The sequence below is a fragment of the Sparus aurata genome, chromosome 8 (assembly GCF_900880675.1).
Source record: "Sparus aurata chromosome 8, fSpaAur1.1, whole genome shotgun sequence".
NCBI lineage: Eukaryota > Metazoa > Chordata > Actinopteri > Spariformes > Sparidae > Sparus > Sparus aurata.
This window is the reverse complement of record NC_044194.1, coordinates 2285274-2299049: the sequence shown is the minus strand read 5'-3', so window position 1 is coordinate 2299049 and position 13776 is coordinate 2285274. Positions and strand designations below refer to the sequence as shown.

Below are 13776 nucleotides of genomic sequence, written 5' to 3'. Positions count from 1 at the left end.
TGAATCGTCAATCAGACCATAAACCTGAATCATTAGCCCCTTTTTTAGATAGGAAAGGCGGCACATTCGCTCCAAGGTAAAGGCTGCAATGTGCCGCTCTGTCTCTCTAAAACTGAGGCGTAATATTCCTCCTTTTCTAAAAGCCTCCTCTGAGGTAGGCGTAAACATGTGACGTGACGTGAAGCTCGAAGTTGGGCTGTGAACAGTGACAACGAATTTGTCTTCAAAATAAGAGCTTTACATTGCACCCCATTGGAGTTTAGAACTGGGTTCTTAGCGGGGGGCTTTTAATTTGAAAGTAGCGACTGTTCCTAGCTTGCTGCTCCAACATCAAGCGGACAATGAAGACAGCTACAGAGACCGAGGAGACGCTAGCATCTCCTGGATCTCAGCGGCTGTCCAGTTGCTCATCTTGATGTCCGCGGATGAAGTGAAGGACTGACTGCACAACTGGTCGCACAACAGTGCAGGTCATCGACACCTCCGCCCACCTCACGCAGCAGCACATTGACGCCTCTGATTTAGATAGCAGTCAAGGCAGAAATAAGTGTACCCTCCGAGGCAGCAAATTGGCCGACCAAAACAGACCCCCAATTTGCTGCCCTCTGTCTAAATCCGCAGACCGAGCCACAAAAAGGACGGGCAGATTGGCGGCTTGCTGCCAGCAGCTGATGCTTCTTCATAACTTCTGTGTATTTTTATTTTTTATTTTTCTGTGAAATGTTGTCAAAACTTCCGTCAGCATCAGTCAGAAAGAGATGAAGAATTATTATAGAAAAGACAAACAACCTCCAGTGAAACCAGGAGCTTCATATCAGTTTCGACTGTTTCCTTTTTGACTGATTTCAACTCACCATTACTAAAAAAACAACAAAAAAAGCTCTATAAAGAATTAAATATGACTCTTTCAGTTGAGATGTAGGATTATTAAAACACTTCCAGCGAGACAAAATAATAATACAAAAAATGATAGCTGCTTTTCCCCTTTTAAATATTAAAGCATGATGACAGTTTGTTTTGGATTAGCGTCTCTGTGAAGCCTCAAATTATGTGACGTAATTCTAAAAGTAAAAATAATCATCAAACTAATGAAATGCAGCTGAAACTGCAGAGAGCGAAATGTGTGCGTCTGTTTGTGAGTGTGCGATAGTGTCTCTCTGTGTCAGTATGTTTACGTGTGTTTATCAGCCGACACACACACACACACACACACACACACACACACACACACACACACAGGGATCATGGTAATGCCCAGATTGAGGACCGAGCCCTCTTTACCGGCGTCAGGATTTGTGGCCTGTTCTGATTTTAGACATTCATCCATTTATCTGTCAGATTTAGATTCATCACAGGCAGCCTGCAGTTTGTCTGCCTCCAAAAACACCAGCCTCCTCCTTTAGTTAGAAACAACAACACAGACACTTTGTCTCCACGATACGTTTGGACTTTCTGGATCTGTGTAGTTGTTTCACTAATGTTTCTCTCTTGTAGTGAGAAAATATATTCATGTGAAACAACCACAACTAGAAATGTCCCGAGCCGACCCTCGGGATGAGAATCGGAGTCCAGCTGGGCGTGTTTTAAAGGATCGTATCGGCTGGAGTAAAGCTGATCAAAATCAAACCCTTTCTTCATTCTGCTGTGTTTCTAATGGCCGATAAAAATACTGATTGTTGGTGATTCTAAATCTTTATCTCGAGTCGTGAGCAAACAGTAATGGAATCTAACCGACTACAGTTTACCCCGATGTCTGTAATGCCGAACTCCAGGATTCAAGAGTCCACAGACTCTTTGTATGAATGGATGCAGATCAGAGTCTGTAGTCGTCGTCTGAGGTGTCTTTAAATAATTGGCTCTGCTCATGTGTTCACTCAGTAACTGGGTTGCTTCGATTAATTGGTCTTAGTGAACGAGTTAATTTGAGGGATTCAGATGTAAATAACCTAACTGCTCTGTCGCTCTCAGCTCGCTGCTCAAGAGAGAGTGACCTGATAACCTCAGAGAACCTCGCGGTGAACAAAACAAAAACACACAGCTCCACGTTACAGCACCAAAAACATCAGACCGGTTTCACCTGGTTTCACTGGTTCAGGTTCTGTGTGGAAACATCCTGAAGTAAAACAGATCACTTCAGGACCTGGTCTCGATTAAAAAAGGAGAGAGACATTGCTACGAATCATATTCTGTGATCCATTACTCAGTTTAATAATGACGAGACAAACAGTGAGTGTGTACAAATCCTGCTTTGGCCTCGGGAGTCCCCCTGAAACCAGATCTGTTCTTGTCTGCTCTCAGAAACTGAAGGATGTCGAGTCCATCGTAAAGATCGTGGAGCTGAACGGAGACGACTTGGTGAAGGATTACTCGGATGAAATCGAGCGGATGTTGGGAAGCAAGATGAAGTCAGTGAAGGTAAGAACGAGGAGGCGTCTTCAGTCTAAACCTGTTTGTACAGGATGGATGGACCAGTGTACAGACCAGCAGAAACCGCTCAGTCTTTTGAAGCCTCTCCATTCTGCCATCACTGTTCAAACCATTCAGATAATTTTCTGTCTCATCAAACCAATCAAGAGCCCGTCTGACCTCTGCATGAAGCATCTGTGTGCATCTGTTGAGGGGAAGCTTCCTCTGCGTCACACCAGCTGCTGCTGCTGCTGCTGCTGCTGAGAGCAGCGGAGGTTGTTTTGGTCTCCACTGCGACTACTAGTGGTGCTCAGTCTGGCATTTGGGACCTTTTTAAGATAGTTGTGGTGTTTTTATCTATCCATGAAGAAATGCATTTCCTTGTGTCAAACACTGAGGGCGCATGTCCAGAATTATGGACCCAAAACTGTGTGGAAACGGAGCTGCAGGGTTTGACTGCTGTGGTCGCTCTCAGCTCTGGTTCTTATGTAACATGATGATGATGCATTAGACACAACTTCATTGTACAGAGTTGAAATTGTTTTTAATGGTGTTAACAGTTCACACAGACAGATTACCCTTCACATGACACACATGTTTACTCTCCATGTCCTTCAGTTAGACTCACACAGACTTTTATTCCCTGTCTGTGTCTGTATCTTGTCTCAGAGGTTGGCAGAGTCTGCGGAGGATGCTGATCTGTACCATGATTTCAACGCTACATTAGAGGTTGGTGATCTTGTTTTGTCCTGATACCTGACAGCTGACAGTTCTTGGTGTTAGCTGTTAGCTTGTATTTACTCTACTTTACACTGTAACCTGAAGAAACCTGCAGAGAAATGAAACCGGCTAAAGTTAGATAATCCATCACCAGTCTAATCTGTAATTCGTCTGCCTCAGCTGAAAGCTAAAATTAGCGTGCTCACTGTGTGTAGATCAGAGTTAGCTGCCGGCCAGTCGGCAGATTGAACCTTTAAAGCTTCAGCTGACACCTGAATTCAGACCAGGTCAAACGTCACTGATCCTGTGAGGAAACTGGGTCGACTACACACAGGAAAACCAAACATGACAGGACGATACTGAAGTACATAACATTTATTTACTGCTGTGTCACTGTAATACTGTTATGAGTTCAGTACAGAACAAAAAAGCAGAATCAGACAGTGGTTCTGGTCTGATACTGTCTATCCGTCTTTTGAAGACTCAGTATCACATCACAGTGCGACACAAACCCACAACCTCTGAACTGTTTCTTTAAAACATGAGAGCTTACTATTAACAATAATACAAGCACTGAAATATATGATCATCATGTTGTCAGTTAGTTTAATGGTGTAAAAATGTGATGTAACTTCCGACCTTTCAGACTGAATATTATGTAACCGTTTACTTCAGCTTTGTCTTTATACAGAGCCGGTAAGAAGACGTATTTTATTTCATGTTATATAAACGTCCACAGGGAGTTTCTGACGCCTTTATCATTGAAAATACAAACACCGAAAAAATTTAAAAAACTATTTTCAGAAATAAAACTGACTTATTCTCAAATTGAAAAAATCTCCCATAATGTAAAAACTCTGCAGCCTTTTCATAGTTTTCTATCAAAAAAATTAAAAAAGTTTATTCTTTTAATTTTGCCTGAAAGTGTCTCATCTTGTCTCCTGTCAGTTTGATTATTACAACTCCATGATGATCAACACGGTGGACGAGGACGGGAACAGCCTGGAGCTGGGCGGAGAGTTTCCCCTGGAGGAGAACGAACACTTCAACAACATGCCGGTGAACGTGGTGCAGAGCGACATCCAGGTTCCCACCAACGTCTACAACAAAGGTCAGAGGTCGCTTCACATCCCAAACTCATGTTCACAACAACCGTGTGCACCGCTTCGATCGGGACTGTTTCCTCAGTGCACGTCAGTTTGTCTTTGCTCTCTGATCTGACTCAGTGTTTCTGTTTCTGCAGATCCAAACATCCTGAACGCCATCTATAACTCTGAGGCGTTAAACGACGTCTTCATCAGTAACTACCAGAAGGATCCGACGCTCACCTGGCAGTACTTCGGCAGCTCCACCGGGTTCTTCAGAATCTACCCCGGTGAGTTTCACAGTCATCTCTGGTTTTTGTTCTCAGCTGAAACTGAAGTAACATGTCTGCTCTGTGAGTCAGATGTCCTGTATGGAAACACATGTAATTCTTTGGTTTCATGATGACACCAGCCAGCGTGTACAGTATCTGGATGAAGAGCTTGTTTTCATACAGCCCATCAGTTTTTGATTTTAACCCCTTAAGGAACACCGTTCCAACATAGGAACACCGTTCACTAAACGAACACCCTTCGTAAAAACGAATAGTTTTTTTGCTAATAGTTTTAAGCATCAGATCTTAACAGTATATACTCACTGTTGGAAAGCTGAGACTGTCGTGATTATTTTAAGCCCAAACACAAAGGAAAAAAGTTATTTCCAGACCATGTAATAGCCTTCTAAACTCACCATGACACAACATTGAAAAGAGTCCTCTACCGCAGGAAGCAGGAATGCCTACATACCTTCAGAGTGTTCCCTTTTTCCACAGCTGCAACGTCATGCCACAGTTTTTTTTTCATAGTTTGGCAAGAGTCCATAGAATGGGAATATCCATGTCATTTTACCCAAAACTAGCTACAAGTGTCAAACCAGCAAGAAACCCTGCAGGGTCTTAGCTTTCATTTGAGACCAGGATTATGTTTCTAGGTAAAGGGGTTCTCCAGTTATAAGCCTTTGAATTTCAGTAGGCACTCTTGGAAAAAAAGGACCCAAGCTAAACGCACAGACATGCCTTTAGAAAAAAACTTGTGAATAATCAATTTTTTAGTCTTTTGACTTCAAATTTTGAGTGTAGCAAGCTGAGACCTGTGGCTGTGGCCTCATTGTGTCTGCTGTGTCCATAGACATACCTGAACCCTTATATCTTAGTCAGTTTATTGACATTTGAATTGGACGGAAACCAAAACCTGTGTTCCAACCTCTGTAACTCTGTCAGTATGTCATAGAATCACACTTACACTTCTAGAAAAAACTTGGGTGTTAGGGTGTTACCTTTCCACTGGTACCAAGCACATCCCTGAGTCTCAAACTGTGTGGGAGCTGTCATGCTTTTAATTTCGGTATGTCTTTGGAAAAAGAACCTTAAAATGGGGGCGTTCACTTAAACCATACTGTATTTACATGAAGTGGTCATGACACCACCAGAGCCAAACTGCAGCTGAAAAACAAAAGAGCTGCACATTCTAAACAGCTTCCTACAGAAAAGCTGCTGCTGACGTCTCCTGCTTGTGTTCACTGATATATAATGGCAGCTGGATTCAGCGTCACGCAGTGTTAGTCGGGGTTTCACACACCTATATCTGAGATATCTGTGGTCTAATTTGTGTTATTTCAGGGGTCTTTAACATTGAAAAGGTTGTGAACATCTGAGCTAATTATCTGATCAGCTCGCCTACAAACACCATTCTGGTCAGTTCAGATGCTAAACTGTGTGGTTCTTATTCTTTAGCACCACTGCTAACAGAACACGGCCTGCCTGTGGCTGATAAACAACAGTTTCCAGCACATGTTTGTTCACTTTGTGTGTTTGTGTGGGTGAAGCCTCGACACATGAACAAACACAGAAATGCCAACTCAAAGGCTGCGAATGAAAACTATTCAGATTCTTCATGTTTATGATATAAAAGCTATTAACAACACATTTAAAAGTCACTTACAGATTATTTTTATATTGGCTGAATGTGACTTTAGTTGGACTTTAAAGAGTGAGTCAATTGTTTTTTTTTTTTTATGTTAAAGTGTGTTTACATGTTCTTGGGGATTACTTCTCTAAATTACTAGCAGCTTCTTCTGGAGCCACAAAAGGCTCCCGAGACCTGTAAACACACTTTAATGTGGAAGAATGGTGGAGTTACCCTTAAAAGAACAAGTTTTGAGTTTTAGACATTATTGGTTTTTACAAAGTAAACACAAGAATCACAGAATCAAAGTACTTTGTTATTATTTATGTATTTTGCTCTTACACAACCAAACTGTGATGTCAAGTCAGTTTCATGTCATTTAATGAGAAAACAACATAAAACTCTTCATGAACCTGCTGTAGATTTCTGATGTAAACAGAGAACATAATGTGTCTAACTGCTCAGTTTGTTGATGCTGTAATGATTTAGCCGTGTCTGACTCTGCGTGTCTCCCGCAGGTATTAAATGGACTCCAGACTCCAACGGTGTCGCAGCTTTTGACTGCAGGAACAGAAATTGGTGAGTTCAGTCAAACAGCTTCTCACATGTAAACAATAACGTGGTGATGTCAGTCAGTCCTGCAGTTTCACAAACATGTCAACAATTAAAAGATGGATTCTCATGAAAACTGATGGAGATACTGAATCTACTCTGACTTTTCCTTTAGCGCCGCTGTGATGTTTACGTTTTGGTTTCTAGTTTTATTCCATGTTGTATTAGAAGGAATCCACTGAATAAGATTTATTCACAGATATAAACTATATTCAGTAATTATCTGCTCTGCTGTAAACAGATGGGCTGCTAAATTTAGTCTGTTGATGAAGGTTTCAGCCGGCAGAACTGGAAACAGGAACATGAAGCCCAACTGCATGGTGCTGATAACTGAGTCTATTCATGGGTTTAACAAAAGACAACCACAATCTACCATCTCACAGCTGCCAACACCACTAAAGCAACTTCTGTTTGGCATTATGGGCATAAAGTTCTTCCTCTTTTGAATATAACATCTAACATTATTTGTTTATCTTAAGCATGTTGAAAAAGACTGATGTTCTGGTATAAAGGATGTTTCTAGCTGAACGTAAATCAGCAAGTGGGAAGAAAAAACATGATGTCAAAAGCAGAAACTGTGATCACAAGTTAACCCTCGTAAACGAAGTCTGAACGACTCTTAATCTGATGTTTTATAACCTACAAATCACAGCGTACAACAGGTTACACCTCTGACAGTAAAAACAGCACACTGACAACTTCACAGCTCTTTTTTTGTGGTTTACTTTATTTGTGAAGTTTCTCTATTTCTCACATTACAAGAGAAATGGGAGTTGTCCAAAAAGGGAAATCACTCCTGTGTGCCGCTGAGCTTCAGTCGGCCTGAGGCGGTCGTCCTGCTGGCTGTGTGTCGGCTGAGCAGCGGCCAGCCAGAGTCCTGATCCTCTGGAAAAGACGATAAGCTGCTCCTTAGCTAGCCGGGTCACTGCAGCACACATGGCACCATATGTGACTGTTCATGCATTTCTGAATAATACCAGAGAGCTGCATATGTCCCTGAACGCATCATCACGCCGCATTACTGCAGCTGAGCTGGAAAAGCCGCTGCATGCATCTGCTGGGAGACGCTGCAACTCAGGAGAGACACATTTTAACATTTTCATATCAATAACATGAAGGCAGTTCAGGTTAGAAACACAAAAAAATGCTGATTGAACTTTTTCTTTATTTTAAATGTACCTGATCACTTTTTATAACTTTATTTATCTATTTTTTATAATCATTGATATTGTCGGAGGTTTTGAATTTCTCTCTGTCTTAATAAATGCAATAAAAAGTGGATAATGAATAAATGTTGTGTCATCGTATGAATTCTGATCAGTGAGTGTCGTGATGTGTTCAGGTACATCCAGGCAGCCACGTCTCCCAAAGACATCATCATCATGGTGGACATCAGCGGCAGCATGAAGGGACTGAAGATGACCATCGCCAAACACACCATCAACACCATCCTGGACACGCTGGGAGAGAACGACTTCGTCAACGTCATCGCCGTGAGAAAACACACAAACACACACAAACATGTTTCAACAAGCAAACACAGTGTTACATTCATGTGTTCATGTTCATGTTCTCAGGTTGTCTTTCTGCGTGTCCGTCCATCTCTGATTATTTTCTTCGTTAATTGATTGATTGTTTGGTCCAAACCTCAACATAGTTACAAATACAATCAAATCCTTCAAACATTCAAAGGAAAAGCAGCAAATCTTCACATTTGTGTACAAAAACCTTAAAGATTCATCAAGTAACTGCAGCTGTCAGAGTAATGTAGTGAAGTGAAATAAAAGTTCAGTTTGAGCTTCTACTTATTTACATTCCAGCACTACATTACATGCACTGGTAGTTTTGTAGTCCTGCTTGTGAACCCGTCTCCTCCTGTGTGCAGTACACGGACTACGTTCGCTACGTGGAGCCGTGCTTCAGAGGGACTCTGGTCCAGGCTGACTTGGACAACAGAGAGGTAAGATCTAATTATCTGCTTCATGGAGGTTTAAAGAGCTGACACGGCGTCTTTGCTGTCAACACACACACACACACACACATGCAGGATTCCCCTTAATGCCATCATCAGATCAACCTCTTGGCCTACTTCTTGGACTGACATCGGCGTGAAGCTGTGTGTGTTTAAAGGACCAATATGAGTTCAGCCACTCAGACAGTGGAGACGTTTTATCCAGATTGGTTAAAGGGTTAATTCTAGAATTCTGACAGGCAGATGTAAGAAAACATGGCTGTCAAAAGAGCAGTGCCGTGTTCCAATATTCATACTTCCCGTACTTACTATATTTAGTTTGAGTACTTAGGGTGTTCCGATATCGATCGCGGCGAAAAGTTTTCGTTTTTTTTTTAGCTACTGAGACAACAGCGCCTGCAGCGGAGCCATACTGCAGGATTGTAGGAGTGTAATTGTTAAAAAGTAAAGTCGTAGATGTCTTATGTTCACTGTTCAAAGCGGGATGTTTTTGGCGGGTGACGAGCCGCAGCGGCTGTCGCGATCATAATTTCCGGTAAGGGCACCACAGAGTATTAGATTTGGAACAACACTCACCTGCTGAAATCTGCGTACTTAGTAAGTGCGGATAGTGTGCTACGTTTAAGTGTACTCATGGAAGTATGAATATCGGAACACAGCACAGCACGTCCTCAGTCAGTGACCCAAACTGAATCCTCTCTGGGAAAAGTTCCTCCCAAAATTCAGGAACAAGCATCTGCAATTTTGATTAAATCTGGAAACAGGAAGCGAAAAATGTAACGGGGAAATGAAAGCTCTTTTCATTTATGTAATATATTTATGTACAGTATAGAACTTAGACATGCATAACAATTAATAATCAATACTTGGCTGAAGTGCTTTGCTGCAGTCCCGTGATCAGGTGTTAAAAAAACTCCCTTAATGCTGCAAAGCAACAAAGTGTCGTAGTTAAATTGTTGTGACACCCATTCTTAGAGAAATGCTTCAGCCTTCATGTTTTTCATATAGTCATGCCAATTCTGCAACAATCTTAAAATCTTGACATAAAACCATCTTCATGTCTTCACATTACGATCTGTTCATGATGACAACTTCTCTTTCTGTCTCGTTCTCTCGCAGCACTTTAAGATTCTGGTGGACGAGCTGCACGTTAAAGGAGAAGCGAAGATCAAGAACGCGATGAAGGAAGCCTTCAAAATCCTCAATGAGGTTTGGGTCTTTTAATAATCACCAGATGGATTCTTCAATAAACAAGATAAGTTAAAATAAAACAAATCCTGAACGCACAGATTTCAGTAACAGAAGGATGAAATACAAAAACACTATAGATTTACGATTTAAACATTTAAAAGGAGCAACGAAGAGAAAAGATGTCGTATACAAAGATACTGAGAAGTAATAAAAGTTTATATTCCACAAGATAAAATAAGAAAACAGTCAGGAAGACATTTTAATCCGAAGAGAAAAATCTCTCTGATATTTTGATGACTAAACTAGCTGAATACCCTGGCGGACCCTGCCACCTTTCTATCTACAAGCAGTGTTCTGGGACCTTATTTTCCTCTGAGAACAGCTCGTTTATTCACTCATGGAAAAAAAACATATTTCTGAGTTTGTATCAATACCTCATTAATATTGTAAATACTCAAATAATCAGTTTGAATTTCATAATGCTGCCTTGAATCTCTAAATAATTTCAGAATGTTTTGTTGTTGCGGTTGACTCCTGCAGGATGTTTTAAAGCCGTTAGTCTTCAGCCTTTAGATGTGCCATGTATATGATATTATTATAGTATTTGTTCAGTTTTGAAGCTTTTAAAACGTGACACACAGTGAACCAGGCGGATTTGGGACGCCGCCGTTGTCCCTGCTTTGCTTTGCCAGTAATCCAGCACTGACACAAACTCAGATCAATAACAAATAAGTCATCAGTTATGCATGAAGAACAGCAGAGTATAGCTGAGTCTTAGAAGTTTGGTAAAAGGTTTTTCTGTGTGTGTGTGTGTGTGTGTGTGTGTGTGTGTGTGTGTGTGTGTGTGTGTGTGTGTGTGTGTGTGCGTGTGTGTGTGCAGGCGAGGGCGAACGGTCAGGGCAGCATGTGTAACCAGGCCATCATGCTGATCACGGACGGAGCCATGGAGGACTTCGAGTCCGTCTTCGAAGAGTTCAACTGGCCTGAGCGCAGGGTGAGAACCGAGCTGAGACTAGACGCAGTAGAGAAGTGCCCGACCCTCCTCAGCACGAAGAGAACTGTTTAATGGAATAATGACACCATCAGCGTTTAGATCGGTTCACTGTAAACCTCACTTCCCCGCTGCTGTTCTGTCTCGATCACCATTTCTGTTTCACATCTCCGTCATAGATTAAGTTAATGAATAAGCACAGTGTTGTTGTAGTTGTTCTCTGAGGTCAAAGAGCGATCCGGTCTGTGCAGCACCAGCAACAGGTGTGAACAGGTGTGAACAGGTGTGAACAGGTGTGTTTCTCTGTTCAGGTGCGAGTCTTCACCTACCTGATCGGCAGAGAGATGACCTTCGCTCAAAACACCAAGTGGATCGCCTGCAACAACAAAGGTCAGCTGTGTTGTGTGTGTGGTGTGTGTGTGTGTGTGTGTGTGTGGTGTGTGGTGTGTGTGTGTGTGTGTGTGTGTGTGTGTGGTGTGTGTGTGTGTGTGTGGGTGGTGTGGTGTGGTGTGTATGCGTGTGTGTGTGTGTGTGTGTGTGCTCACCTGTTGTTCTACCTGCACTCACCACTGTGTGTTTCTGTGTGTTCTCAGGTTACTACACACACATCTCCACGCTGGCCGACGTGCAGGAGAACGTCATGGAGTACCTTCACGTGCTCAGGCCGACCGATGGTCAATCAACCCACGACACGACATCAGCTTGGACGGAAGCCTACATGGACACTGTGGTGAGCCGAACCGACCAATCACAGAGCTTAAAGGAGCGGCTCATCATTTATTGTCATATTTTAAGCATCTGTCTTAATTTGAACAGACATGAAGTGGTTTTCATTTGTGGTGAACTGCTCCTTTAGTCCACATACGTCATCATCATCATCATCATTGCCACTTCACTTCATCTGTCTGCTTCCTCCCTGTGTTTTGGCTCATTCTCCATTGATCCTCTGGGCCTTTCCCTCCATCGCTCCGGCAGCTTCCCAACACCAAAGAGGTAAAGAAGGAGTAGAAGAAGAAGTTGTAGTTTTGGATCCACAGTTAATGTAGTTAACATGTTTGGCCCTAGACTCCTTCAGACTCCTTGAATCTGGTTTGAATATCGAGATAAATGTTTGTGGTTTTACTTCACAATTAATCGAACAGTTTAAAAAGTAGGCAGGACAAAGACTGACGAGACTGACAGACGAGGAGAAAGACAAAGAGAGACGAGACGTGTGTTCACCTAAATATTACTTCTGCTGCGTCACAACAGTAAAATAAAATCCTTTGAAGCTTTTGTAACACATTCCACAAATAGTGTTTAGAAAATTACCCAAAAGTCAGATTGGAGTAAAAGTGAAGAATTGTAAAAATGTTCCTGCAGTAAAAGTCGACTTATGAACATTACTCGAATAATGAAAGTGTAGAGTAAACACTCTATACTTCAGGTCCGATTGCAATTGAAATAGATTAATTTTAAAATGCGCTACTTTGGCTGTGGTGTAGCAGGTAATCTGCAGTGTAATGTAACTACAAGTAACGTGATTAATTAATTTCTGAAGCTGCTCTGTGTTCTGGTTGTACGGCAGCAGATACTTGACTGCAGGCTGAACAGACTGTGGCTGGCTGGGTTTTGTCTTCGGGCTCTGAGGATGATACCAGTGATGTTCTGGGCTACTAGTAACTTCATAAATCAAGTAAATTTAGTACTAAATACAGTCATCTCCTCCAAAATGTAGTGGAGTGAAAGTATAAAGTCACAGAAAATCAAAATACTCAAGTTCCTCAGTAACTCAGAGTGCTTCAGAATTGTACAGAAGTACAATATTTGAGTAAATATACTTACATACCGTCACTATTGACTGTTATTCAGAACATCTGAAGTGTTTCTTTAAGGAACAACAGTACAGACGATCTGTCCACGAGGCTCAGCTAACTTTATTTGTACTTGGAAGAAGGTTTGATTTGCAGAACATGAAGAGGCATCCATCCTTCCACACATTTTACAACAACACTGACAATAGACAAACAACATGACAAACTTCATAAAGGCTCCACTAATCAGGACTTAAGATTTAAAATCACTGAAATAAATAACCAGTTGAATAAATGAGGTAAAATTCTGTGAACATATATTAATGTGTCCCTCATGTTGGGAACAGATTGTTTGGACTGTAGTGACGGAGTTTTTGTTACCAGCAGGGTGTTTTTATATTGACGCAGAGCTACAGCTCCACCTGCAGTTCATCACAGTACCTCAGATACAGAATATACAACAGACAAAGACTAAGATTTAAAACAAATACAGACAAAATTATGAGACTACGACAGTAAAGGACTCCTCACATCCCCGGACGTTCATTTTAAATTCAACCTATTTAAAAAAATCTTTTCCTTGATCCATCATTTCCTACTTGTGTGTGTGTGTTTATATAAAAATGACCGGAGTGTGTGTTGAATGTTCTGTTGTGTGTCAGCTCTTCAACACGAAGGCTCAGAGTCTGCTGCTGATGACCTCGGTGGCCATGCCGGTCTTCAGCAAGAAGAAGGAAACGGTCAGCGTCCACTCACATTCATAAACAACAAATACGTGTGTTGCTAATGTTAAAATGGAGATCAGCTGGTGGCATAAATATCTCAGCAGATCAAAGTTTTTGTGACTATAAATGTTGCTGTTATATTTTTAATTGTACCTCACGTCACAAACACTATATCACACTGTACTGTACGTCAAAAAGTAGTATTTTGGTGCCTTGTTTTGACGCTTCTGCCGGTCTCTCCAGCTGTCCCATGGGATCCTGCTGGGTGTGGTTGGCTCTGACATCCCCCTGATGGAGGTGATGAAGCTGGCACCCAGATACATGGTGAGCTCAGGCCTGTGGGGGGGCTGATCATGGCAATGTTTGAATAATTTTCACT

General features: G+C 41.8%; 1 protein-coding gene across 6 annotated transcripts in view; it reads left to right on the top strand.

The window, feature by feature from the left end:
- Positions 1 to 13776, top strand: part of LOC115586300 (voltage-dependent calcium channel subunit alpha-2/delta-4-like) — a 107465-nt gene that overhangs the window by 54843 nt on the left and 38846 nt on the right. For 4 of the 6 annotated variants that reach the window (XM_030425215.1, XM_030425214.1, XM_030425211.1 and 1 more), the window contains 14 exons: positions 2299 to 2415; positions 3076 to 3135; positions 4075 to 4237; positions 4370 to 4501; positions 6632 to 6692; positions 8068 to 8218; positions 8611 to 8685; positions 9817 to 9906; positions 10769 to 10882; positions 11191 to 11269; positions 11473 to 11609; positions 11855 to 11872; positions 13335 to 13412; positions 13641 to 13721. In XM_030425215.1, coding sequence (XP_030281075.1) covers positions 2386 to 2415; positions 3076 to 3135; positions 4075 to 4237; positions 4370 to 4501; positions 6632 to 6692; positions 8068 to 8218; positions 8611 to 8685; positions 9817 to 9906; positions 10769 to 10882; positions 11191 to 11269; positions 11473 to 11609; positions 11855 to 11872; positions 13335 to 13412; positions 13641 to 13721 — 1269 coding nt within the window. In that variant the 5' untranslated portion in view covers positions 2299 to 2385. The remainder of the gene's footprint in view (positions 1 to 2298; positions 2416 to 3075; positions 3136 to 4074; positions 4238 to 4369; positions 4502 to 6631; positions 6693 to 8067; positions 8219 to 8610; positions 8686 to 9816; positions 9907 to 10768; positions 10883 to 11190; positions 11270 to 11472; positions 11610 to 11854; positions 11873 to 13334; positions 13413 to 13640; positions 13722 to 13776) is intronic. The other 2 variants (XM_030425213.1, XM_030425210.1) reach the window with 1 other exon arrangement.